Below are 26,189 nucleotides of genomic sequence, written 5' to 3'. Positions count from 1 at the left end.
ATGTTAAGAATAGTTTAAATGTTTATTCATTACATTTATTTGGACAACAAAAAATAAAGATAAACGTACTTATCCAAAGCAAGTCTTAAAAGTAGACATTTATTCATTTATTGAGCTAATACAACAGGATTAGTCTGTAAAATTTTGAAGACAGCAAGTGTACAGTGAAATATTCAGTATCACCATGAAATTTAACTTGCAACATATGATTTTCACAGAAGATATAATATAATATAATATATATATATATATATATATATATATATATATATATATATATATATAAAATCATGGGAACTATTCTGAATACTTTATACAAATAAAGGGCATTGTTGGGACTTAAAATGCAATGAAGTACTTGCCTAGCATGTATGAGCCTTGAAATTCAATCCTTGTTATTATAAAATAAAAAAAATAAAAAGCCAATATATCTCAAATGTGCCATTTAAGCCTACATAACTTTTAAATTTAGTCACCCAAATTTTAGATTTAATTCCTCTAATTTTCCAAGTGTCCAATGGTTCCATGGGCCTAGTGATTACCACAATGAACAACCTGTTACTTGTGTTTGTATTCCTGTGGAAATGTCCATTGGCAGGCTTCTCCAAATAAGTTATGTAAGCAACAACCATTCATCTTGAAAACAGAAAATCTTGATCTTGTGGTTTATTTTTTTAAAGGCCAAATTCAATTTGAAATCTGTATATGCAGTTTGAAGTTAGTTATTGCCCAGTATATAATTTCACTTTTCTTTTTAAGTACCAAATATGTATGTATTTATGAAGGACAATGTTAAGTTTTGATGTACATTTATAGCATGGATTTTATTTCTGTATTAGCTCAACCATCAATATTTGTGAAATTGGTTAAACTGAATGGTGAAACCAGAGACTATTTTAGATGAGTAAGTCTAAAAAATTCTTTTCAAGCCGGGCGATGGTGGCACACGCCTTTAATCCCACCACTCGGGAGGCAGAGCCAGGTGGATCTCTGTGAGTTCGAGGCCAGCCTGGGCTACCAAGTGAGCTCCAGGAAAGGCGCAAAGCTACACAGAGAAACCCTGTCTTGAAAAACCAAAAATAAAAAAAAAAATCTTGTCAAAATTATTTTGTCCAAATATGGAAGGTTTTTAAAACTATCTACTTTTTAAAACCTTTCTAAACACACCTACAAGATAAAGATGTACACACAAACACTATAGTTTTGTTAAGCTAAAAGAAAATACTTATTTGTTTACTTATTTATTCAGAGAACAGTCTTAAAACATCTAGGTTTTTTTTTTTTATGTTCTTTTGGTGCCAGGCTTTAACCTAGAATCTTGTGCATATAAACATGTGTTCTACCACTGCTATCCACAACATCTAATCATACATAATCCTCATAAAGTCACACTGCATTCTACTAGAACACTCAAAGTTGAATTTAGTTTTCAAAAAGTTGTGTATGCGTATATGTGTGTATGTGTTCTATAAATTGGTCACATAAAAGCATAACTATCTCTCACAAGTTAAATAACAAGACTTCAAAATAGTTATACTATTTAACTGAATTACAGTATCATATTTCCATTGTGTTTTTTTTCTCTGCTTTATCAAAACTCTGAAGTTAGTCAAGGTCAACTATGTAAGACAGAATTTTGGGTTATACTGAAATTTTGCATGTTTTGGGTTGTATTGAAATTTTGCATAAGAAAAATTTGCTTAGTAAGCAGTTTAAAATTTACTTCAAGTGCTTATAAAATTTTTTTGATATGTTTAAAGATAAAAGGTGGCATTGTGACTAACAAAATATTTCCTAAACACAAATATTCAAATATTGGAATTATTTCTGTGGCTAAAACATTCAATAACTTTCTCTACACCAAGGGGCTTATGTTAAAAACAAAATATTATTCATGATCAAGATGGATAATTTCCACTTTGCCAATATCCTTTTAGACAGTAGTTCTCAACCTTCCTAATCCTGCCATCCTTTAATACAGTTCCCCATGGTGTGGTCAACCTGAACCATAATATTATCTCATTGCTGCTACATAACTATAATTTTGCTATTGCTGCGAATCATAACATAAATATCTAATATGCAGGATATCTGATATGCCACTCCTGTGAAAGGGCCGTTTGACCCAAAAGGGGTCAAGACCCATAGGTTGAGAACCATTGCTTTAAGAGCACTTTTCTCGGAATTTCTGACCAATGTTGTCATATACATGCAACACTCAGATTTAAATTTGTGTGCATTTGACTAGTAGAATATATCTGAAAAATGGGAAATATATTTAAACCTTTACCCAGATACTTCAGAAACCAAAATAATTTCAGTGTCTGAATTTGGTCAGATTCTTATTATTCACAGACATTGTTAAATTTTAATTACTAAAAGGAATGCCAACTCCCTTGGTAGTATTCTACATTCAACCTGAGCAAACTTGTGTGATAAAATGTTATCAAGAGGTAATTTAAAGGATACCACTCTTATTAGGAGTAAACCAAGGCATCTAGGTTTTCTCTCTGAAAGGCTTAGGTCAAATAAATGTGACTGCAATCTTGTCATTGTATAAAATGTGTAGGAAAGACACTCACTATAGATGTTCTAGATATAAGTAGGTGATATCTCCTTTCTGAATCAACAGTTTATACCTAAGTGCTAAAGTGTCAACTCACTTGGCGAATACCAAGTTTCTATTGTATGCACATTATGCTTAGTAGATTGTGGATTGTCCTAACAATAGTTCTGTGCTTACGTGTGTGTGTTGCTGATACTCAACTTTCTTCCACCATTAAGTGCTAAGTCTATATTCAAATAACCATGTAAAACAATCAAGGATTTCCTAGTATTCCCCTAACTGGAGGCTCAAAGCAGCAGTACACTGCTCCACATTTTGTCCAGAGACAAAGTATTTCTTGAAAACAGAAGAGATCTTTTGTCAAGTATTTTGTAGTCAATACAAAACTTTGACATTATGACAGGTTATACAATTTCAGAAACTTACAAAAACGATCTACTGTTTTAGAAAAAATGGATGGGTAAGTGCTTTAGTTAGTTTCATCAGACTGTTTGGTTAATTCCATGGAAGGAGTTGCTGCTAGAAGTTAGTATTATTAGTCTATAACATTTCTTGGGCTTTGTCTAAGAGTCTGGAGACAGCTGTTGATGGCTGTCACACACAATTTCCAACAGCATCCAGTTTCTTCTAGATTATATTCAGGGTAGTTGTTCTGAAGAAATTCTGGTGGTAAAGATCCAAAACAGAACAGTTATTTGGAAATCACTTCTCAGAGAAATTGATTCATACATTCTTAGCTTTACTGTTTTACTCTCGTTCCCCTGTTTTTCAGTGCTGGAGATCTAATCCAGGTCTCCCACTGAACTGCACCCCCAGCCGAGGATCTTTAAGAATTGAAAAAACTGAAATGCATGGATTACTACCATTACTAAATGAGCTGGATAAATCTTTTCATCTGAAAAAATAATAACATAAAATAGCATCATTTACAAATCATAATAATCTCCAATGATATTATTATATACCAGAATAGAAATCCTCAGCTGTCTTAATTACCCAATTTCAACTCTCCTTATTCTTAAGTGTCTCAATCATGCATCTAACATATTATCTCAAAACTAAGTATCTTAAGTCCTTTAAATGTACAAGAAACTGCAGTGTCTTCATACTTGGAGACCCAGGAAGCTGGTGCTTCTTTTTTTTTTTTCTACTGATGGTCTTATCTTTAAAAGAATAAGGGGATTTAGATCTCTCATTCAGAGCAAGATGGTGCATAAGGGAAGGTGACAAAGTAACATTATTCAAGAAGCGTTCTTAGAAAAAGTGGAAATACAAGGGTGGGGGGAGAGAAGAGAGGTGTTTATTAGCATAGCAAAGCTGCTCTCAAATGCTTTTGCAGGTTAATGCCTCAGGGCCTTTGATCCTTTAAAATCTGGTGGTCCTTACATGTCAGCATTAGTTTGTAACACTGATCTGCTTCTGTTTCCGCCAAATTAATAAACTAATAAATCAGGACAAATTAGCAATACATGTGTTATAAGCTTTCCCACCCAAAATACTGCTGAGATCAGCAGTAGCCTAGAAGGAAGCTTCTGTGATAAGTCACTGTATTCAATAGCAGACTGTGTTCTGACGAGCATCGTTTTATTTGTGTGTGTGTGTGTGTGTGTGTGTGTGTGTGTGTGTGTGTGTGTGTGTGTGTGTGTGCTTGTGCATATATGGAAACTATGCCATGAACTGTATTTGAGACAAGGTCTCTTACTGGCCTAGAACTCACCAATTAAGCTGATGGGCTACCAAGCCTCAAAGAGCTTCCTGTCTCTGCCTCCCCAGCCCTGGGATTATGCATGTGTACCACCATGCCCTGCATTTTGACATGGGTTCTGAGAATCAAACTCAGATCCTCATGCTTTCAAAGCAAACATTTTACTCGATGAGCTCTCTCCCTATCCATGATGGACACTTTTATGAAACTAAAAACAAGTCAGGAAAAGAAGGTTTGTCCCATGTGTCCATGGCTACAAAGCTGTGGCAGATAATGAACACATGAGAAGGTCAATAGCATTTGTAAAGCACACAAGAAGTAGAAAAGGGACTGAAGTTAGTTTGTGCTTCCAAAAATGTGTTCTCTGAAACATTAGTCCTGAAAGAAATTATGGGGAAAAGTCTGATTGTGTAAAGATTGAGAAATATGATGTTCTGAAGTTAGTCTCCATTTAGGATTTTATCTTGTATGCAAGTAATATTAAGAGCTCTGGCCGGGCGTTGGTGGCGTACGCCTTTAATCCCACCACTCGGGAGGCAGAGCCAGGCGGATCTCTGTGAGTTCGAGGCCGGCCTGGGCTACAGAGTGAGCTCCAGGAAAGGCGCAAAGCTACACAGAGAAACCCTGTCTCAAAAAACCAAAAAAAAAAAAAAAAAAAAGAACTCTGAAAAATCCCACATCATCCCACATCAGAGCTAACAATATAAGTAACTTTCATTGCATAAAAAGGTTAAAGGTGCCACGGTACACATAAATGAGGGAGGTTATTGCAAAGTGTTTCTTTTATTTTGGTCACACATGAACATACTGGGTTACAATGTACTATGTAATTGTTAGTGTAGGTTTCAGTTGTGTGTTTTAAAGGTGGAAAACAATCGGGTGAGGTGACAGTAAGTGCTTACAAAGGGAGCTATAATTCAGGTTTCTTCAGTTTAGCCTGAAATATGAGTGTTCTAACTTACTGGAAGTGGAATTATGTGATATGAGGAAGAACTAAAAAGGTATCAATGGAGGTCAGGCTTGGAATCAGATATATATATATATATATATATCTGTGTTAAGCACCAGCAAGAAGTATTCTACTTTCTCCTTTGTCTAAATTTAAGATTTCACAGCATTTTGGAGTGAAGACCTCTTACTTCATTTACATGTGTTATAGGGGGAGCCTAGTTTATGTGAACATGCACCAGGAAAATTCTGCAAATCAATGAAACCCTTCCCTTTCAACCCTGTGCTTCAAAAGTGTTGTTGAGTTACCATACCTATGGTAGACCACAGTCAGTAGAGCCTCTCCTATCTTAGTTAAGTCCACTCAAGACAGAGCAGTTAGCCTTCAGAAGTCAAGTGCAAAAAGAGAATTACAAATCATGAACCTTATTAGTCCTCAAAAAAAGAATGAGTACAACTTCCATGTCTCTGAGAAAAGACACAAATGGAATAGTTTCTTCTTTTTGCCCTTTTGTCCTAACACCACTGGCTTGCAATTATTCTTTCACAGTCTACATGTAACAAACCTTGGAGAGCCTTCATCCTATTGGAATCAAGGGAATACAGGCCACACTGCACACTGCCATAGACATTACTTCTAATTAGGGTTTCCTCTGGAAACAAGTGGAGACTGATGTATTTGGCTGACAGATATGGGCGCAATAGGGCTTTTGCTGTTTTCAGTACTGAATGTGGTATCTGTATATTTCTAGATGGATCTCCGAGATATACTAGAAGCAAAACAGAAAGACAGAGATTAGATTGTACTTTTAAAATGTACTGTTAGAAAGATTAATTTTTCTGAATTTTTAGGTTCAAGAATTAGAGAATTTAAATGAATTAAACCTTAGGTTTAATTTGTTTTTGTTTTTCGAGATAGGGTTTCTCTGTGTAGCTTTGTGCCTTTCCTGGAACTCACTTGGTAGCCCAGGCTGGCCTCGAACTCACAGAGATCCGCCTGCCTCTGCCTCCCAAGTGCTGGGATTAAAGGAGTGCGCCGCCGCCTGGCAAATTTTGTTTTGTTTTTATAGGTTTCTGGGTTCTTGTGAGAGTAAGTAAAAATAAGAAGTTGGATAGATAAAGAGGTGGGAAGGATCTGGGAGTAGTTGGAGGAGGGGAAAATATGATCAAAATACATTGTTTGAAAATTTTTGAAAAAAAATTTAAACATAACTTAAAATTTTAAATTATGTTTAAAAACTAGTATATTATGAGGCATCATAAGAATGATACAAAAATTACTGCTAGCATAATTGCATATCTATCATTGTTCAAAAATATGGCTTTCTGTTCTTCTACCTTTTGGCATGCAGTAAGTAATAAAATTAAATTTAGTTAGTATATTCTAAACAATTTTATGTATTATTTCCCTACTCACAAGAAAGACTTTTTCGCCGGGCGGTGGTGGCGCAGGCCTTTAATCCCAGCACTCGGGAGGCAGAGCCAGGTGGATCTCTGTGAGTTCGAGGCCAGCCTGGGCTACCAAGTGAGTCCCAGGAAAGGCGCAAAGCTACACAGAGAAACCCTGTCTCAAAAAAACCAAAAAAAAAAAAAAAAGAAAGACTTTTTCAAAAATAAGCAACATAATTCTTATTGATGCATTTAAGCTTTAAAAAGTAGTAAAATTTCTATTTAGTAATACACCCATCTGTACACAAACAACAACCTTTGAATTGTCATAGATAACATAATTTTAGATATCTTATTAGAACTGAAATATCGTTAAGCTTGTTTTCATTTCTCAACTCTATAGATTATTAGCATCTATCTTAGATCAACAATGATTGAAATCAATCATACTTTAAAATTATTATACATTATATATGACAAAAAGTTATTTGTAGACAGAAATGTCTCAAAGAAAAAATGGTATAATTCTTACAAGTCAGTAAATATTTTTGTCTTGGAACAGTCATCATTGAATACATAGGAGTACATATGTTGAATCATATACATGTAATGTTTAAGAGAAATTAAATTATTTAGATCTGTCTCATTGAACCTAAAGACTTAATTCTGGGAGATTAACCTAACAAATTCAATAAGTAATAAGTATATCAAGATTGATATGCTAAGATAATAATTCAGATCCACAGAACCTAAGAAAATCACTCTAAATATGGGATATGTCATTTAAATGAAGATAAGAAGCCCTGTGGTGAGTAAGCTCCCTCTAAAAATAAACTTTCAACCAAAAGCACCAAACAAAGAAAGGAGTCAGTTAAATAAATTACAATATACCAACTCTGGAATGTTATAAGCCTATTTAGCGCAATGATTATAAAGATTGTTGATTCTTGAGGGAAATAAATTTATATTTGAGAAGAGTAATTATGTGGAAATTCTAATGTTTCAAAATATTCATGAGGAAAAGAAATCACTGGGCAGTGGTGGCACGCGCCTTTAATCCCAGCACTCAGGAGGCAGAGGCAGGCGGATCTCTGTGAGTTCGAGGCCAGCCTGGTCTACAGAGCAAGATCCAGGACAGGCTCCAAAGCTACACAGAGAAACCCTGTCTCAGAAAAAAAAGAAAGAAAAAAAAAGATAAAGTAAAGGAAATCTGGGAGAAAATGTAAGTGCCCACAATAGTTTGAAAAGGTTTTTTGAGCACAAGACCTTTCCCCCTTTTTAAATGCTTTCCAATTTTTAAAGTGAAACAGCGTAACAATTCTGCACCAACTATGGAGCCAGCTGGTTCAACATGCTCAGTGAGAGTGGAGCTGGGATTAGAAAACAGTGACCCATGTTCCCTGAAGAAATTTCCTTTGCCAGTATTGTGGCTGATCTGGCTCTTGCCAACATGAAGCTCAAATTGCTGTTTTGGTTGTTTGTTTGGTTTTTTTTGCTTCTTTGTTTGTGTTTTTTATTGTTGTCTAATTCAGACAGTTTGTACAGGTACAACTTTACCACACACAGCAGTTAAATTACTTATATAAAGGAAAGATATATTCCCTTATCATTCCTTTTGAACGTGATCCCCAGTAACAACAGTCCACTGAGTGTTGACAAGGATGTCAGGGCAGAGAGCACCCCAGGGACCACTCATTTACTAGTGATGTTAAAGGCCAGCATCCTGGGGAGAATGTCACGAAAAGCACAGTGGCTGCTGGCTCAGTTACTTACCGAACCACTGATACTTGACAAAGTATACAGTTGGCAGTGATAGTACAATGCCCTAAGAAATGGTATTTGTTATTTCTAATCAAACCCCTTACTGAGCACCACCAGTGTGCCATTCACAGTGACCAAAGCAGAAAGGTGATCCCAGGTGCAGCTCCTTCCTGTCACCCGTGGAGGACAGAACCAGATGGTGTCTCATCTAAGAGCTCTCGCCAGTCAAATGTCATCAGAGGGCTACTCTCTTCAGGAAGAATAACAGAGTCGACTTAACATTTAAAATAGTCAATGTCAGACCCAAGTATCTTTTGTTTCATTAGCTCATCACTTTATCTTTAAGTTGCTACAATTTCTTACAAAAGTTTTTCAACAAACGTAGAAGTAGAAGATAGTAAAATTAACCCAACAAATGTTTTACCAAGATCCACTGGCCAGAAAACTTGTTTTTAGAACTCACCTCGCGTCTAGTTTGTTCAGTGTGGTGGCACATGCCTTTAATCCCAGCGCTCGGAAGGCAGAGCAAGTGGAACTCTTTGAGTTGAAGACCAGCCTGGTCTACAGAGAGAGTTCCAGGACAGCCAGAGCTACACAGAGAATCCCTGTCTGGAAAAACAAAACAAAAACAAACAAACAGAACAAAAGAAAAAAACTCACCTAGTTCATCAGGAATGATGGCTGCATTATCAGTGTCTTCAGAGTTAGCACCAGCATTCTGCTCAAAATTCCCACCTTCTCTTATCACAGACTCCCTGACCTCCTGAAACCACTGAGAAGGGCCCTCATCCTCATCTTCACCACTTCTGATATTCCAGGCTTTGGATATGGGCATACTCAAGATTCTATCCTGAAACACATATCATATGTATAAATAGATCTGCATAGTGAGAGAGTATGTATATATATGTCAACATCTACCTAGCCCACCCCCAAATTGGTAAGGAAACAACTATTTCTAAAATTGAGGGATGGCATTATAAATATCAGGTACCCCAGTACTACATTAAACTATCAAGACTTGCTATTTCTTTGGGGACTTGGCAGCTCTGTCTAATGAACTGTTCAAGCTAGACATATGATAAACATTCCAGGAAAAAAAAATGAACAGATGAGTGTTTCCTGGGAATGAGATGCTTTTAAAAAAAATTATGCTTTTGTTTTTGTTCTCTTTTCCCAATAGCTTTCAAATCTGGCTATATATTTAACTTACCTTTAGGAAATTACTACTTACAAAAATACTTGAGCTGGACTCCACCTTCTCCAAACAGGAGGGGTAAACTTAGACATTTGTTAACATATTACAAATGCCTTGTATGATCAGGCCTGGTGGTACCTTTTGTAGTCCAGATACTTGTGAGGGCAGGGCAGGAGGATAACTTGAGAGCCTGAGTTTGAGACCTGTCCTGGTGAGACCAGACCATAGTGAGGCAAATCTCAATGAACAAAAAGTGCCTCCTGTGATTCTGATATGTACATAGGGCCACAACCACTGTTCTAAGTCAGGGCCCCTCAAACCTTAGGGTACTCATAAATCATCTGGAGCTGGAGTCTTGAAAAATGCAAACTTTTCTTCTGTGAGTCTGAGGTAGAACTCAAGACTACGTTTCTCACAAGGTTTCTGCATCACCAGGCCACTATGAATGGCAAGGACCTATATCTGACTTCTTATAAAGCACAGAGCAGGCACTTGGCAGATATTGTTTCTTTTCTGAAGCCTAAGCAAATATGCAAATTACCATTTTCCAGGCAGCATATTGAATTTTGCATGCAAATTGTTTAGGATGCAGTTTTTGAAGGCTATAAAATGGAATGTTAAAAATAAGCTGATCCGGTTTTCGACAGATGGTGCTTGAGCTATCACTGAAATCCAGTCATACACCAGGAAAACATCAACTCAGCTACAAATACTCCTGGCAAACAGTTCCACAAATTTATTCTAAAGGGACAGACATTACTAAATATGGTAACAATAAAGTGGGGTCTTTAGAGAGGCTGGTGAAAATTAGGAATTGTTATTAACTTAAATATTTACCAGGAAGAGAACATATATGGCGGTCTTCTTCAATAACCCATTTAAGTTTAAAAACAAATCTCTAGCAGATTTTCAAAGTGGAATGCATAAGAAAGAAACTAGACTGCGATTGCCATATACTACACAGGGCATAACATACCTGCAATATGGCCTGGGAAGATAGCTCAAGAGGGAAGAGTACTTGCTTTACAATCATGAGTACCTGAGTTTAAATCCCCAGTACCCACATAACAAAGCAAGCATAGTGAACACATTTGTAACAACAACATGTGGAGTTGGCTATAGGAAGATCATTGAGGCTTACTGGCTGCCAGCCTAGTTACAAATTCAGTGAGAGACTGTTTCAAAGGAGTAAGGTGGAGAATGATAGAGCAGGATACCCAATGTCCTCCTCTAACCTCCAAGCACACACACATACATGCATACAAGCATGCATGCATACACACACACACACAAACACACACACACACACACACACACACACACACACACACACACACACACACACGAACAAGGAAGGGAGGAGGAAATAAAAGGAAATAAAATGTAGAACTCACTTGGTAGCCCAGGCTGGCCTCGAACTCACAAAGATCCGCCTGCCTCTGCCTCCCGAGTGCTGGGATTAAAGGCGTGCACCGCCACCGCCCAGCAAAACATGTATTCTTTTTAACAGTCCCACCATCACTATAAGTGAACAAGGAGTGGAGGACCTTTCCTGTGCTTTCTTCTGCATGAACCCAGCCACCACTGCTGGCATACATGGCTGGCTTTTCTATGTGTGTGTTACTCAGTAAGATATGGAAAAAACTTGCTAAACATTTTACTATATTAACTGACATTAATATTTTATATCTCTTGAAGTCATTTTATAAAATATGAATACCAAGTAGTGAAACAAACAGGCAATATGATATGGAAAGATCATCTCTTCCTACCTAAGTCAATTAAACAGCACATGGCCTGAAAATTCTGAGTTCCATGCTATGAATTCCAGAGTTGTATACAACATGGACACAACATGTTCTTTATTAAGATGAAAGGAAACTTACTGTGAGGATTTCCGTTTCAGTATACAAACGCTCAATCATAAAACTAATAGCAGAAAGACAGTCTACCCAGTCTTTTCCTTGTTCTCTCAAGTCACAGTTTGGGAAAATTGCCGAGAGATATTCTGCAAACAGAGAAAGCAGTGACAAAAACTAGAAAAGAAACTAACAAAGAAATGAATAAATAAATGTTTCATTTAAAATAAAAGAGGATCTTTGTTCTTTCTGATTGTCATTCTTTTTTTTTTTCTATTTTTACCCTGGGAGTTTAAAAGTTCTATATGATGAGGAAGCTTTGCTGAATTATGTCTTCATTTCACATATTTCCTGAAAATATTTACTTGGGGGAGGGGCCAATACTTGGTTCTTGGTGATTTAAGACAAAAAGCGCCAACTCTTTTAAGGTTCTAAGACCACTTAGGGATATGTTAGAATCAAAAAGAAGCAGCACTCTGTAAAGTGAAGAGTACCACTGTAAACTTTATGACAACATGTTCTATTTACTGATACACTTGTCATGTCTGTCTTCCCCTAAATATTCCTTCAGTATAAGGTATACCTTGTACACCATTCACCCAGACAAAGACAAAGACTCCCCCAAAATAGAACTCAAATGTTCATTCTTAGAGATGTCTCCTCAGTGTAGCTGTCCTATTCTGAGCCCCTTCAACACCATTACACTGGAAAAGATTTCTAACTGATGACATCTATGTGTCCTCTTCTAGACTCTGAGCAATATTCTACAAGCATAATACTTACATTATTGTGTTCCCAGTGTCTATAAATCCTAAGATCTCAATACACACTTCTGGAAGGCAGGAAGTTTAACATGACCTGGATCAACTATGAGATCCTTCTTCAATGTTGTTAGTCACTAGCACTAAAAGACTACTTTTTTTTCCTATCCTCTATTTATTTACTTACTTATTTATTAATTCAGCTTTTTCTTTATCTTTCCTCTCACAAGTTTCAGTACTAAAATCATGACTTGTTACTCAACAGAAACAACTACAATCAATAAGGCTGGTATTAGTACACTAGCCTAGAAACAAGCTTTATTTTTTAGAATCCCTAACCCATTGTATATCATTAGATTGTAAAATCAGTATCACCCAGTACAATGAACAGTTCTAAAATTCACGGACTTCATCATTCTTTCTTTTAACTGCCAATAACATTCATTAACATGATCAAATGATGATAAAAACAAGATTCCTCAGTAACTTTACATACCTCTTATTGCAGAAAGTTTGTTATGATCCATGAATATACTACGTGAAGCATGGCCAGGAACTGAGTTCAAAAGCAGGATTTCCTGAGAGAATATCAGGTTGGCCAAGTAGCAGGCTGCACAACTGGGAGTTGGTTTATCTCTTGCAATTATCAAATGAAAATTAGGTAACATGATGTTTCTTCTTGGATCACCAAGATACCCTTATAAAATACAGGAAAAATCAGAACTACATAGTAAGACCCTATTGGTGAAGACATCACATATTTTGATCTCAGGTCATGGACAAATTAGCTGACCAGTTAGCTTTCCTCCCCTGCTGGGTAGTTTTCATAGGACCAGAAGGTGCTATGAATGCTTCTGGGGGAAAAGTCATCAACAGTTTACCCAGCTGTGAACCCTGTGACCTGCATTCATGACCAGCATGGCAAGACACGCTCATGGGTGCAAGAGTGGCATGAATGTTATGGGGATAACAAATCATTTTCTGATTGGATATAAGGCCCACTCTACAGGCAGAAATACATGTCTGGTACTGCAAATATAGCCAAGAACTCATGCTTGAAGAGCTCATGAGCCCCAGGGGAGAACATGCTACTATTATTCTGCTATAAGGACATAGTATCAAACTATTCTTGAATCTATCTTATATTCATATATTAGCGCAGATATTAGACCTCATCAAAGACATTTCTTTGTGTAGTGGACAGTGACTACATATAAACTCTCAATTGATCAAAGTGCAGTGAGTAAGTGTCCGTGGAGGGCTCAGCTACAATGCTGACCATTACAGAAGAGGAGGCAGAAAGACTGTAAGAGCCATAGGTTGGGGAAGATGAGAGGAAAACAATGTATTTGGACATGACAGGACCACTATACCCATGAACTCCCAGAAGCTGTGGTTGCCCGCACAAGATCAAAACAGTGAACATTCTGGCATAAAACAGGATGGCTCACCAGTCCCTACCCCTAATTGAGAAGCTATTTCATTAGATGGCTTCTGTGGGGAAGAAAGTCAGTTTTCTTTAACTGGTATGTTTTATACATTCCAGTGCATGGCCCTACATCCACGAGTAAAGAAGAAGCACAAATTGGAATCAGAAGATGATTAAAAAATAAAGAGGGCACAGGTTGGGAGGGGGTAGGACAGAAGGTAGATATGGGAGGAGTTACAGGTAGGAGTAAGGGGTGATCAAAATGCATTGCATCAAATTATCAAAGAATTAACAAAAACGTTACATTAAAATACAGGGGAGGGGGAAGGAAAGGAAAATTTCATGAAGTATATCATTAAAATGCCCAAAAGAATTACATTAACTGGTTGTTCACACAAATTTTACTTGGGTGAATTTTTCTATAATTATTTTTTCTATTAAATGAGTCTCTTTGATATTGTCTGTCTATATAGTGATATTGTTCTTCTTTGCTAGTCTTGAACTTGCACATTTCAACTATCTGTTTATTGGCTTAAATAAATTTAATTTTAGGCCTCAGGTAAATATGCAAATATGTTGATTTGTAGTCTCATTGCTCCCTTTAACCCTTAAATACATTCAGAGCTATATGGGTGTATGTGTGTCTTAAAGATAACATATGAACTATGTGGGCAATAATTAAAATTTTCAAATACCTATCATTTATTGAGCAATTACTATATACCATGTTAATATTTATCTCTAAGCTGTTTTATCACTCTAACAATTCCATAATCATAACCACAAACCAGACACGCCAGGCAATGATGGAGATCCTTTAATCCCAGCACTCAGGAAGCAGAGGCAGGTGGATCTCTGTGAGTTCGAGGCCAGCCTGGTCTACAGAACAAGATCCAGGACAGGCTCCAAAGCTACACAGAGAAACCCTGTCTCGAAAAATCAAAAGAGAGACAGAGACAGACAGAGAGAGAGAGAGAGAGAGAGAGAGAGAGAGAGAGAGAGAGAGAGAGAGAGAGAGAGAGAGAGATGGATGTTGACTGTCACAATATTAATAAAACATACTGCTGGCTGGTACTTATTTGACTATGGGCAGTCAGATCCCATATGCAACCATGTTTGATTCCATGAACAGACCAAAAGTCACTTAATTAACACACTAGAATTGCTTATTAGGTTCCAAATTTTCATGATTCTATGAAAAAGAAAATTCTTGTAACACCCTCCAATTTTTTGAAACAAGGTCTTGCAATATAATTCAGGCTAGTCTGGTATGCATCATGTAGCCCCAGATTGACTCAGACTCATAAATCTTCTTCTTGAGCCTCTCAAGTACTGGGTTATGGGCATGCACTACCACATCTGGCTTATGAAAAAAATTCAAATGCAATGTTTTACTATATCTTCTGGTAGAAATGGGATTAATGAATCAACCAGCATAAACACTTATATAAGTTTATGTAAACAGTCTTTTAAAAATTGCACTGATTTATAATTCTTACAAGAATGTACCAAAATGTTCATTTTACTATAAAAATTGTCAAAGTTTTTCTCTGCTTCAAGAAACAAAATAACCACTGTTCTTTAGGAGTTAGAAAGTTTCCATCCATGGGCCAATCTCAGAATCTATTTGTGTGAAAGCACACTTGTCTACAGCCATACTCATCCTGATATGTCATCTATGGTTGATTTCTTGTTACCACAGCAGAGATAAGCATCTGTGACAAACAATCCCATTTATCCCTTTACAGAAAAAGTTTGCTGACCTGTGCTAAAGAATATTAATAAGTGATAAACATTTAGAAATCAGCATACAAGTACATATCTTTAATCCCAGCACTTGGGAGGCAGAGCCAGGCAGATCTCTGTGAATTCGAGGCCAGCCTGGTCTACAGAGCAAGATCCAGGACAGGCTTCAAAGCTACACAGAGAAACCCTGTCTGGGGAAAAAAGAAAGAAGGAAGAGAGGGAGGGAGGGAGGGAGGGAGGGAGGGAGGGAGGGAGGGAGGGAGGGAAAGAAAGAAAGAAAGAAAGAAAGAAAGAAAGAAAGAAAGAAAGAAAGAAAGAAAGAAAGAAAGAAAGAAAGAAAGAAAGAAAGAAAGAAAAAGAAAAAGATACAAAGAGACTACATAATATTTGGAAAACCTGCTCTTAGAGGCCACATAGCCTGGAATCTTCTCAACTCTGCTACTGTAACTTGTAAGGCATTAGAGTAAGGAACATAAACTTTAAAGTCAGAGAAAATAGGGATAGAGTTTCACCAGCATCAGTCATTTCCTGTGGAATCTTGGGAAAGATAGCAATAAAAGTACCAACATTGTGGGGTCATTGTAAGTAAGAAGAGGCATACCAGTTGATCATTACAGTCCCTTTTAAGAAATGCGTTCCATGCATTTCATTATTATCAATATCACTTAAAACCGACCCACTAAATCAAAACAATGGAGGAAAATACTAAATCATTACCATGGTCATTAATGTGCTCCATGGAAATTGGGCAATTCACTATCTGAGGTATTATTTCTGGTATGGCTCTTGTTTGGAACATTTCAATAGGAAAAACACTGTCAACTTCTGGAAAACAAGAAATCTCATCCATTATTTGTATCAATTGCACCATCCTCTAGGGATGAAGGAGAAATATGAACATTCTCAGAAAAAGAAAACTTTAAAAACTTGCACTGGATGACTCACCCTTAAAGAATGGCTAGACTCAGTTCTTCAAACTGAAAGGATAGAACAAAGGAATGGGTCTTGCAGCATGAGGAAGGAAGAGAGAACAATGGACAGAGCAGAAATGTGCATGTGGACAAAATAGATCATAATCATGTGTTGCTGAAGGGAAAAGAAACTGGTAGAGACATCCTGCTTTCTCTGCCTTTTAACTGGAACTAAATAAAAATCTGACTAATTTATCTGTGTTGTCAGACCACATAGCAGTTACTACTGAGGCAACACAGAAAGATAGCTTGTTAGGATTTTGTAAATTGAACTATACAATTGTCATAGGAACCAGCTATTGGATTCTTGTGCAGTATTTCAAACAAAAGACAACTTATGTTCACATAAAAGACAATATGAGCATTTGCAGCAACGTTACTTCTTTTTTTGTAGTCTGCGTGCATGTGTGTATGTGTGTGGGTATGGTGGTGGGTGCATGTGTCTACACATGCATATGAAGACTTGAGGTTGACACTGAGTGTCATGCTTGTTGCTCTCCACCTTAGTGACAGAGGTAAAAATCTCTCACTTGTACCCACAGCTCAGTGATTTGGGTTCCACCATCTCCATCTCTCAAGTGCTGGAAATATAGGCAGGCTACCATGTCCATCTGCCATTTATAGGGATGGTGGAGATTTGTCTCCAGTCCTTGTGCTTTGTGTAGCAAACAATTTACTCACTGAACCATCTCCCCAGCCCTACTACTTCTAATATAATATCCCCCAAATAGGAAATGACTGAGATATTATTAAATAGGAAAAGAGAGAGAGGGAATGGGTGGGAGGGGCAGGGCAGAGAGAGAAAAAGTAGGACAATTGAGCCTGAACCATAATATGGAATAGTACTCAGTGGTTTAAAAAAAGGAACAGCTGATAATTACTAAAGCATGGAATGACTTGGATGAATTCTCCAGAGAATTATACCTCGTGAAATAAAAACGCAATTTCAAAAGATGTTTGAGTACATGGTATTTGAGTATACCTTTGCTAAAATGGTAAAAACAATAAAAACAACAACAAAAGCAAAAAGAAGAACAGATTAGTGGTTGAAACTGGGCAGAACAGAAGAAGGGAACAGGTTTTAAAGAGAAACCGGTGGAATCTTTATATTCCGTACCTTGAGTGCAAAAATTTGGAAGCTTACCCATGTCCTGAAATTACATAAAACCAAATATCTACACATACAAACACACAAATTCAAGTAATACTGAAGATATTCCAATAAAATCTATGGACTGTATCAACACCAATATATTGATTTCGGCATTGGACTCTAGTTTTGTAAAATGTTGTCTCTCACTGGAGAAGCTAAAATATTCTCAAATAACATTTAATTTTTTCATTAGTTTTAATTAGGAAAAGCTACCACTAGCCTACGTGAGTTGATTTAACACATCTAGATTAAAGAATCTGTCTGTACTAAGCATCATTTGTAACTTACCAAGACTGGGATTAACAGAGACAGGGCGTGGCACAATTTGGTTACCATAATTTTCAAATACATATAAGTTATTCATTATCTCAGAGGTGCTTTCTTCAGTGCCCAATATTACTGTAAGGAAAATATTTTTCAAATGTAAGAAAATACTTCTATGCACATATTTTATATCCAGCAAAACTAGCCTTCAGAAAAGAAGTGAAAACAAAAACATTCACAGACAAACAAAACAATACCAAAAACAACCAAAAGTACTTGTTATGATATAATTTACCCTTAAAAATAGAACATCCTTTGATCAGAAAAGTTATGTCAGAAGGAATATACTAGGAAGAAGATAGAACAAACCATGGAAAGGTGGTAACATGGCAGCAGAGAAAGTGCAGTGATTCCTACACTGCTGATGGAAATGGAAAATGTCACAGCTACCCTGGAAAAGTTTCTTTGTTTCATACAAAATGAAACATGCAATTACCAAAGAGCCTAGTAATCACCCTTTGATATTTATCCCGGAGAAATGAGAACTTGTATAAAGATGTAAAATGAGCTAACAAAAATATAAACAATTTTAGAGTCACTATCAGGTCTGTCCAACTTGTATCCTACATTCCACATGTGAATACATGCAACCAAGGATAGCTATACATGTGATCCAACACCAAACCATAAATTACTTAAAATATTCTGAGACCTATTGTGGAGTAATTCTTGCAACTTGATTGTGTACTTATTGAATGTGAACTTTGTAGATGGCATAATCATTTCACAATATCAAAAAGACACACTTGCATGATTCAACACACAGAATACAAAAGTGGTCATTTACAGATTTAGAGAAAAAATTAGTAGTGGCCAGCAGGTAGCGACAGGGATGGGGGATAATGTTGGTTAATGGGCAACAATGTGGCTATAAAAGGACTATATGAGAGATGATGGTGATACTAAAACTTTTTGGGAGACATGTCCAGGATAAAGGATACATGATCCCCCAAAAATGGTAAAAATGAAATAAAATACACATATAAGCATGTTCACAAATGAATACAAGTAACAGAGGAGGAGGGCATGGGGAGGGCAGTAGAAGGGTGAGTAAGATATATTGATACATGTCTGAAAATGTCATAAGGAAACCTATTACTTTATATGCTAACTAAAAATTAATAAGATAACAAGAGAAAAAATGAATACACATAAAACTGAAGACATTTCAATAGTGTCTGTAGGTATCATGTTAATATTTTGGTTATAATTTTTGGCACTTTTGAAATACTGAAGGAAAAGAACCCAACACACAAATTTTCTATCAGAAAAGACTATTCTGTAAGGGTAAAGAGGAAGGGCTGGAGACATAAGTCAGTAGTAGAACTCTTGCCTATCCTCATGCTCAAAAAGGATAAAGAATGAAGGGAAAACAAAGATGTTCTCACATGAGGGAAAACTTTGACCCATTTGTCATTGGCTGACGTAAACTTAAAGAATGGCTAATTGGTTATGCAGTGGTAGCACACGCCTTTAATCCCAGTACTCAGGAGGCAAAGGCAAGCAGATTTCTGTTTGAAGCCAGCCTGGTCCACAGAGTGAGTTCTGTGACAGTCGGGGCTACACAGAGAATCCATGTCTCGAAAAATCAGAAAAAAAAAAAAAAAAAAGAATGGCTAGTTGGTCATTGTGGCCCAAGTATATAATAGTCTTTACTACCTGAGAGAAAGATGTCAGTGGGTCATGTATGCAGTTTGACAGGTCTGGACAAACATATTGAGACTCCACTGTGAAAATAAATGTCTAGAGGAAAATCTTCAAATAAGTAAGAGTGATGAAATATTAAAACTTGAAGCATTAAAAAAAAAGGCTAAAAAACCCTGTCTCGAAAAACCAAAAAAAAAAAAAAAGGCTAAATAAGTTAGGCATTGTGATTCATGCCTGTAATCCCAGCACTTTGGAGGCTGAGAGCGAAGGAATGCCCTAAATTCAAGGCTAGCTTGAGCTACATAGTGAGTTCCCAGAAACCCTGAGCCACAGACAGAGACCCAATCTCAAAAAAAATAAATCCTACCCCCCAAAAATATAGAGAGATCAGAGAAACTAGAAACTGTATCACTTATAGCTGGTGGGAATATAAAAAGGTACAGCCTTGATGGAAAACTGTTCAGCAGGGTTGTATAAAATCAAACATGAAATTTCCATATAACCAAGCATTTGCACTCTTGAATATTTAACCAAGTTAAAATTTATGCTTACACAAAAATCTACACATTAGCAAATAATATCATCAAAATATATTGTCTGAAAAATTTAAAACACCTACACATGAATGGTTGTAGCAACTTACTTGTAATTAAAAACTGAAAACAATCTAGTTGCCCTTAAAGAAAGGATAAACATGATGAAATACACCTATAGCATAGAATTCAACATTTAAAAGACTACTGACACATTCACATGCAAAAAGATGTTCAGTGAATTATGTTGGGAAAACATGGGTAGAACATAAAGGGCATTTCTGTATTACTTCTTACAGCTGTTATGTGTATCTTAAGTTACCACATAGTTGGAAGTTTAGTTTAAAAAGGAGCTACCACTAGCTGTGCACTGAGGATGTGACTGGATGGAGATGAAATAGCACTACTAATACTATGCTATTTAAAACTCACCAATTTCTGAAGGAAATGATGCAGCAGCAGGTTCTTGGTTTCCACCATTTTCTGATATAATTGGGTTATTCAGTGTCTCAGGGTTGTTTTCCACAATGTTTTCTGGATGAACTGGCACTTCTATTAGTACAAGTTTTTCAATTACTGAAATAAAAAAATTCTCAATCATGAATCCTGTACTATGAGAAATTACTCTTCACTGACAAGGAGAAAGGAAAACAGCCTCACAGAGAACAAAGTTCAAAGAATTTGTCCCCAAATGATTTTCCCTTAAAAATGGCAAACAAAAATTCTTCAATTAGAAAGGATATTACTAAAGCAGGAATCTTAGTTCCTCCAAGAAAAGAAGAAATAACAATGGAACAATCAGAAATATAGATGTGGAGAGACTGCATCATCCATGTTTTGCTATCGGGAATGTAAAATGGTACAGCCTTTCTGGAAAACTGGCAGTTTCTTAAAAGTAAAAATGCTGTTTTCATAAAACACATAAATTGCACTCATGGCATTCGTAACAGAGAAAACAAAAGTTTGCATTATATTAAAACTATACATAAACGTTCACAACAGCTTTAAAACCTGAGTGGTCTGAAAGAAAATGTCCCCCAAAGTGAGTGGCACTATTAGGAGGTGTGGCTTTGTCGGAGTAAGTGTAGCCTTGTTGGAGGAAGTGTGTCACTGGGGGATGGGTTTGAGGTGTTATACACTCAAGCTATGCCTATTGTGAGACAGAGTGGTTTCCTGTTGCCTGCAGATCAAGATGTAGAACTCTCAGCTCCTTCACCAGCAACATGTCTTCCCGCATGTTGTCATGCTTCCTACCATGATGATAATGGACTAAACCTCTGAAACTGTAAGCCACCCATAATTAAATTTTTTTCCTTTTTAAGAGTTGCCATGGTCATGGTGTCTCTCCACAGCAATAGAAACCCTAACTAAAACAACTGGTAAAATAAATCTTTAAGAAAAAAAAGCAAGTGAAGTCCATTGTGGTGAACATACATTCCTATTCATGGGATGAACTTGCACAGTGCTTGACACATATTTGCACACACAAATAAATGCAAACAAAACTGGGGCATCACAATAAAATTTGTGGATTATACCAACCAGGATATACAATCCTGGTTGTGATAACTCACTCTATTTTTGTAAAAATGTTACTATGGGGGAAAAAGTGAACATTATACAAGAACTCCCTATATTGTATCTCAAAACTACATGTGATTCTGCAATGCACTACCATGAAAAGTTTAATTTGGAAAAAAAACCTGTTACTCCCACAAGTCGTCATCTCACCTCCATGTATTTATTCACCATGATGTGCATGTAGCTCCACAAACTCTTCCTCCCTTTACATACAATACACATAATAATAACAATAAAATGTAATTTAAAAACTATAATAGGTACAAAGCATGGTAGGAAAAGACTGTTTTTAAAAAGATTTTACTTGCCACAGGTATGGTAGCACATGCCTATCATCTCAGCACTCAGAAGGCAGTCAAGAAGGCTATAAGACTATCCTGGGCTACATAGCAAGTCCAGGTCAGCCTGGGCTATATGCAATCTTGTATAAAACAAAGGAAACCAAAGCTGTCACTGACAATTAGTATTAAGAATGTTGGGGCCAGATAAATAACTCAGCAGTTAAGAGCTTTTGTTATTCTCATATAGGTCCCAGGTTCAGTTTCAGCACACATATAATGGTTCACAGTCATCTGTAACTGTACTTCCAAAGGATTCACCACCTTCTGCTGGCCACCATGAGCACTGCTTATAGACAGTGTACAGACATACATACAGGCAAAACATCCATGCACAAAAAACAAAAAAAATAAATAAATCTTTTAAAAATATTAAAAACATTAATGCAGAGGGCTGGAATGATGGCTCAGAAATCAAAACCACTTACTCCTCTTTAGAGGTCCCAGGTTTGATTCCCAGAGCCCACATGTTAGCACATAACTATCCATAATTCCAGGTCCAGAGGATCCAATGTACTCTTCTGAGCTCCTTGGGCACCAGACATGCACATAGTACACAGATATAGGCAAAACACTCATACACATATAAACAAACAAATAAATAGATAAATAATTTTTGTTAAAAAAGAATGCTAATTGGCGGTTCCCAACCTTCTGGAAACCCAGTTCCAGGGGATTTGACCCTCTCTGGCCTTTGTAAGCACCAGGCATTAAAGTGGTGCACAGACATGCATGCAGGAAAAATACCAAACACATAAAATTAAAATTAAACTTAAAAGAATGTTAATGCATCTTGATTTAAAAAGTGTTGTCGGGTGGTGGGGGAGCCTGCCTTTAATACCCGCACTCAGGGGGCAGAGCCAGGCAGATCTCTGTGAGTTTGAGGCCAGCCTGGTCTACCGAGTGAGTTCCAGGAAAGGTACAAAGCTACACAGAGAAACCATGTCTAGAAAAACCACAAAGTGTTATCTGAGGCAAGAAAAATGGCTCAGTGGATAAAAAGCGTGTCACAAAAGCATGAAGACTGGAGTTCTGGTTCCGCAGAACCTACAAAAAAAGCCATGTAGGTATAGAAGCCTACCTGTGGTCCCAGAACTCAGATCAGCATTTATAGGCCACAGACAGGGGGGTCACCAGGACAAGCTGACTAGCTAGAGGAAAATATCTGCCTCAGTAAATACAATGCAGTACAATCACAGAAGACACCCAACAACTTCTAATCTCCACAGACACATATATAAACAGACATGCACCTGTACACGTGCACACGTGTGCGCGCACACACACACACACACACACACACATGTCCACATATATCCACAAATGCAAACATAGTGTGCATGCATACTACATACATATGTGTGCAAAAATAAAAGTACTTCCTGTATTGTGTATGTATAATTCCAAACTCACCTGACTCAGAAGATATGGAGGCAGCTATAGTCTCAGGATCTGGAGGAACAATATTTCCTAATAAAGCAGGATAATATACTGTCTCTTTATTGTTATCCACTATGACTTCAGTTTTTTTTGGCATTTCTACCAGTACAACTTCTTCAATCTCTGAAAATAAAGGATTCCCAACCATGAATTCTATATAATGAAAAACTATCTTTCTGGAGGGGGGTGAAATAAAGTTTTCTCATGACAAAGGAAAACTGAATAAATCTTCCCCTAGCATACTCACCCATATAAAGAGCTAACAAAAGACCTGCAAAGCTAAAGGATATGCTGTAAGAACGCAAGTTAGAGAATCAGAAAGAACTGAGGAGGAGAACAATGGAAAGGTTAGGAACGTAAATGTGGAGAAACTGTTTCATCCTTAAATTTGGCGATATAAAATAGCACTACAGCTCTGGAAAACTGATTGGTGGTTTCTGATGGTAATATCATTATCATAATATATTACCATGAGACCCAGAAATTTGCACTCTTGGAATTTACAAAAAAGAAATAAAACTTACATTTACACAAAACCAGTGCACAAATGTTCATGGAGGTTTACTCCTAATTCCAAAAATTGGATGGAAAAAGTATATCTTTCAATGGGTAAATGGTTAAAAACAACTCAGTGGGGGGGGGCATGAGAGAGAATATGAACTATCTACAGATACCCATAAATGGTATAAGTCGACAGGGAACTGTGCTGATGGGAACAAAATCTACATACCATAAGACTTTCTTTATATAATACTATTAAAGTGACAAAATTCTAGAAACCAGTATTAACCAGATGGTAGGGAACAGGCAGTTGGGAAGAAAAGCATGACTTCAGTGAGGTAGGTAGGGTAACAAAAAACAAAAGAGGCAGTCAATGGTGAATTATTCTGTATCTTGACTACAGTGATGGCAATAAAACTTACTCATATAATAAATCTGTACAGAAATCAATATAAGCATACGAACAACTACAAGAAAACTGTGGACTTCTCTATTATATCTGGGTACTAGATCAATGTGAATATCCTGGTAGTATTATTTAATCTTAGTTTTCTTATCTATTGTTTGAGAAAATAATAAAGTATAAAGGGGATTAAGTTAATCTTATTTCTTACAAATAATAAGAATCTATAATTATTTTAAAATGAAAAGTTTAATTTTAAAAATGAACAAGTGGTTTGCATTAAGGATGTTGAGAAATTTATGGACTGGATTGAAGAATGCTTTCTATAAAGTGTATCTTCTGCAGCTCACCGGAATCAGATGGGGGCCTAGAAGATGAAGATGCATTTTGCTGGACACTGCTATTTCCCATTGCGGGTGGGTAACTCACTGTCTCGGGGTTCTCTTCCAAGGCTGCTTCTGGTATTACTGGAATATCTATAAGAAAAACATTTTCAAGACTCCCAATTATGAATTCATGCATAGCAAAATTATCCTTAAGTAATGTACAGGAAATAAACACATTCTCACATTGACTAAGACTAAAATTACTCATCCTTAAAACACTTATCCTTTTTTTTTTTTTTTTGGTTTTTCGAGACAGGGTTTCTCTGTGTAGTTTTGCACCTTTCCTGGAGCTCACTTGGTAGCCCAGGCTGGCCTTGAACTCACAGCGATCCGCCTGGCTCTGCCTCCCGAGTGCTGGGATTAAAGGCATGCGCCACCACCGCCCGGCTAAGACTTATCCTTTTTAAAAGGCTAAAAGAAAATCATCTAGAAAGCACATGATGAAAAAAATGAAACTTAGAGAATCACAAAAAAGGAACAATGAAAACAGAAAAAATACACATGTAGAGAAACTGTGTCACTCACAAGTACTAGTGAGGAGATAAAATGGTATAGCTCTTTGGGAAAACTTTTCAGTGATTTCTTAAATGAAGCACGTGACAACTTATGATTCAGAATTTATTTTTTTATTTTTATTTTTATGTTTTTGGTTTTTCGAGACAGGGTTTCTCTGTGTAGCTTTGCGCCTTTCCTGGGACTCACTTGGTAGCCCAGGCTGGCCTCGAACTCACAGAGATCCACCTGGCTCTGCCTTCTGAGTGCTGAGATTAAAGGCGTGCGCCACCACCGCCTGGCATGACTCAGAATTTCATGTAGACTTATAAAATGTATATGTAAACACTCATAGCACTTTACTTCTAACGGTAAAAAAAACTGGAAAAATCTTCAACATTGTTCAGTGCGTGAAGAGACAAAGTTGTACATCCATGCCATGGAATAGTATGTGACACTGAAGAAACTACTGAAATATGCAAAAATCTGTATTATTTGCAAGCAAATTATGTTTCATAAAAAATTCCACCCCAAAAGTTACATACCATCTGATTAAATTGAAGTATATTTCTGCAATAGATTATCATTGATTATCATTGCACAGCTTAAATGTAGTCTCTATAACTTCTTCCCACTAACATGCAGATTTTAAATTATCTCAAAATATAAAGCTGTAAGGATGTTGATGAAAAATAAACTGTAAACTGCAAATTCTATTAAAAAAACTATCCTTAAATATTATAAAGAAAATAGAGATATTTTCCCAAGAAGAAAACTAAAAGAGCCTTAAGTGAAGGCAAAAAAAAAAAAAGAAATTATTCTAACAGAAAGAAGCAACTGTGGATCATTGGGAAGGATAAAATAATAACAGAAAGATCCTAAATACAAAGGTGGAGAAAATGGATCATTCATATGTAAGTTCTGGGAATGAAAAATCTATAGAGCAGAAGAAATGGAAGAGTGGTAGTTTCTAATAAACCTAGACATGAAGAGGGTTAGTATCTAGAATATACAAAGATCTAAAGATAACTGGACATCAAGAAAATAAATAATCCAAT

At 36.6% G+C, this 26,189-nt stretch overlaps 1 protein-coding gene across 1 annotated transcript in view; it reads right to left on the bottom strand.

Moving 5' to 3' along the window:
- Positions 1-242: 242 nt before the first annotated feature.
- The window catches only part of Bend2 (BEN domain containing 2), a 55,691-nt gene continuing 29,744 nt past the window's right edge, over positions 243-26,189 (bottom strand). Inside the window, exons 7-15 of the mRNA XM_015992118.3 lie at positions 24,604-24,729; positions 23,323-23,472; positions 20,423-20,566; positions 17,775-17,885; positions 12,684-12,884; positions 11,454-11,575; positions 9,030-9,219; positions 5,786-5,989; positions 243-3,229 (exon numbers count right to left, since the gene is read on the bottom strand). Of these exons, the coding sequence (XP_015847604.1) occupies positions 3,102-3,229; positions 5,786-5,989; positions 9,030-9,219; positions 11,454-11,575; positions 12,684-12,884; positions 17,775-17,885; positions 20,423-20,566; positions 23,323-23,472; positions 24,604-24,729 (1,376 nt within the window). The 3' untranslated portion in view covers positions 243-3,101. The remainder of the gene's footprint in view (positions 3,230-5,785; positions 5,990-9,029; positions 9,220-11,453; positions 11,576-12,683; positions 12,885-17,774; positions 17,886-20,422; positions 20,567-23,322; positions 23,473-24,603; positions 24,730-26,189) is intronic.

This window comes from Peromyscus maniculatus, chromosome X (assembly GCF_049852395.1).
Source record: "Peromyscus maniculatus bairdii isolate BWxNUB_F1_BW_parent chromosome X, HU_Pman_BW_mat_3.1, whole genome shotgun sequence".
In the NCBI taxonomy this organism is placed as follows: Eukaryota; Metazoa; Chordata; class Mammalia; order Rodentia; family Cricetidae; genus Peromyscus; species Peromyscus maniculatus.
The sequence above is the reverse complement of the archived record's forward strand: the minus strand, read 5'-3'. Positions and strand labels throughout refer to the sequence as shown.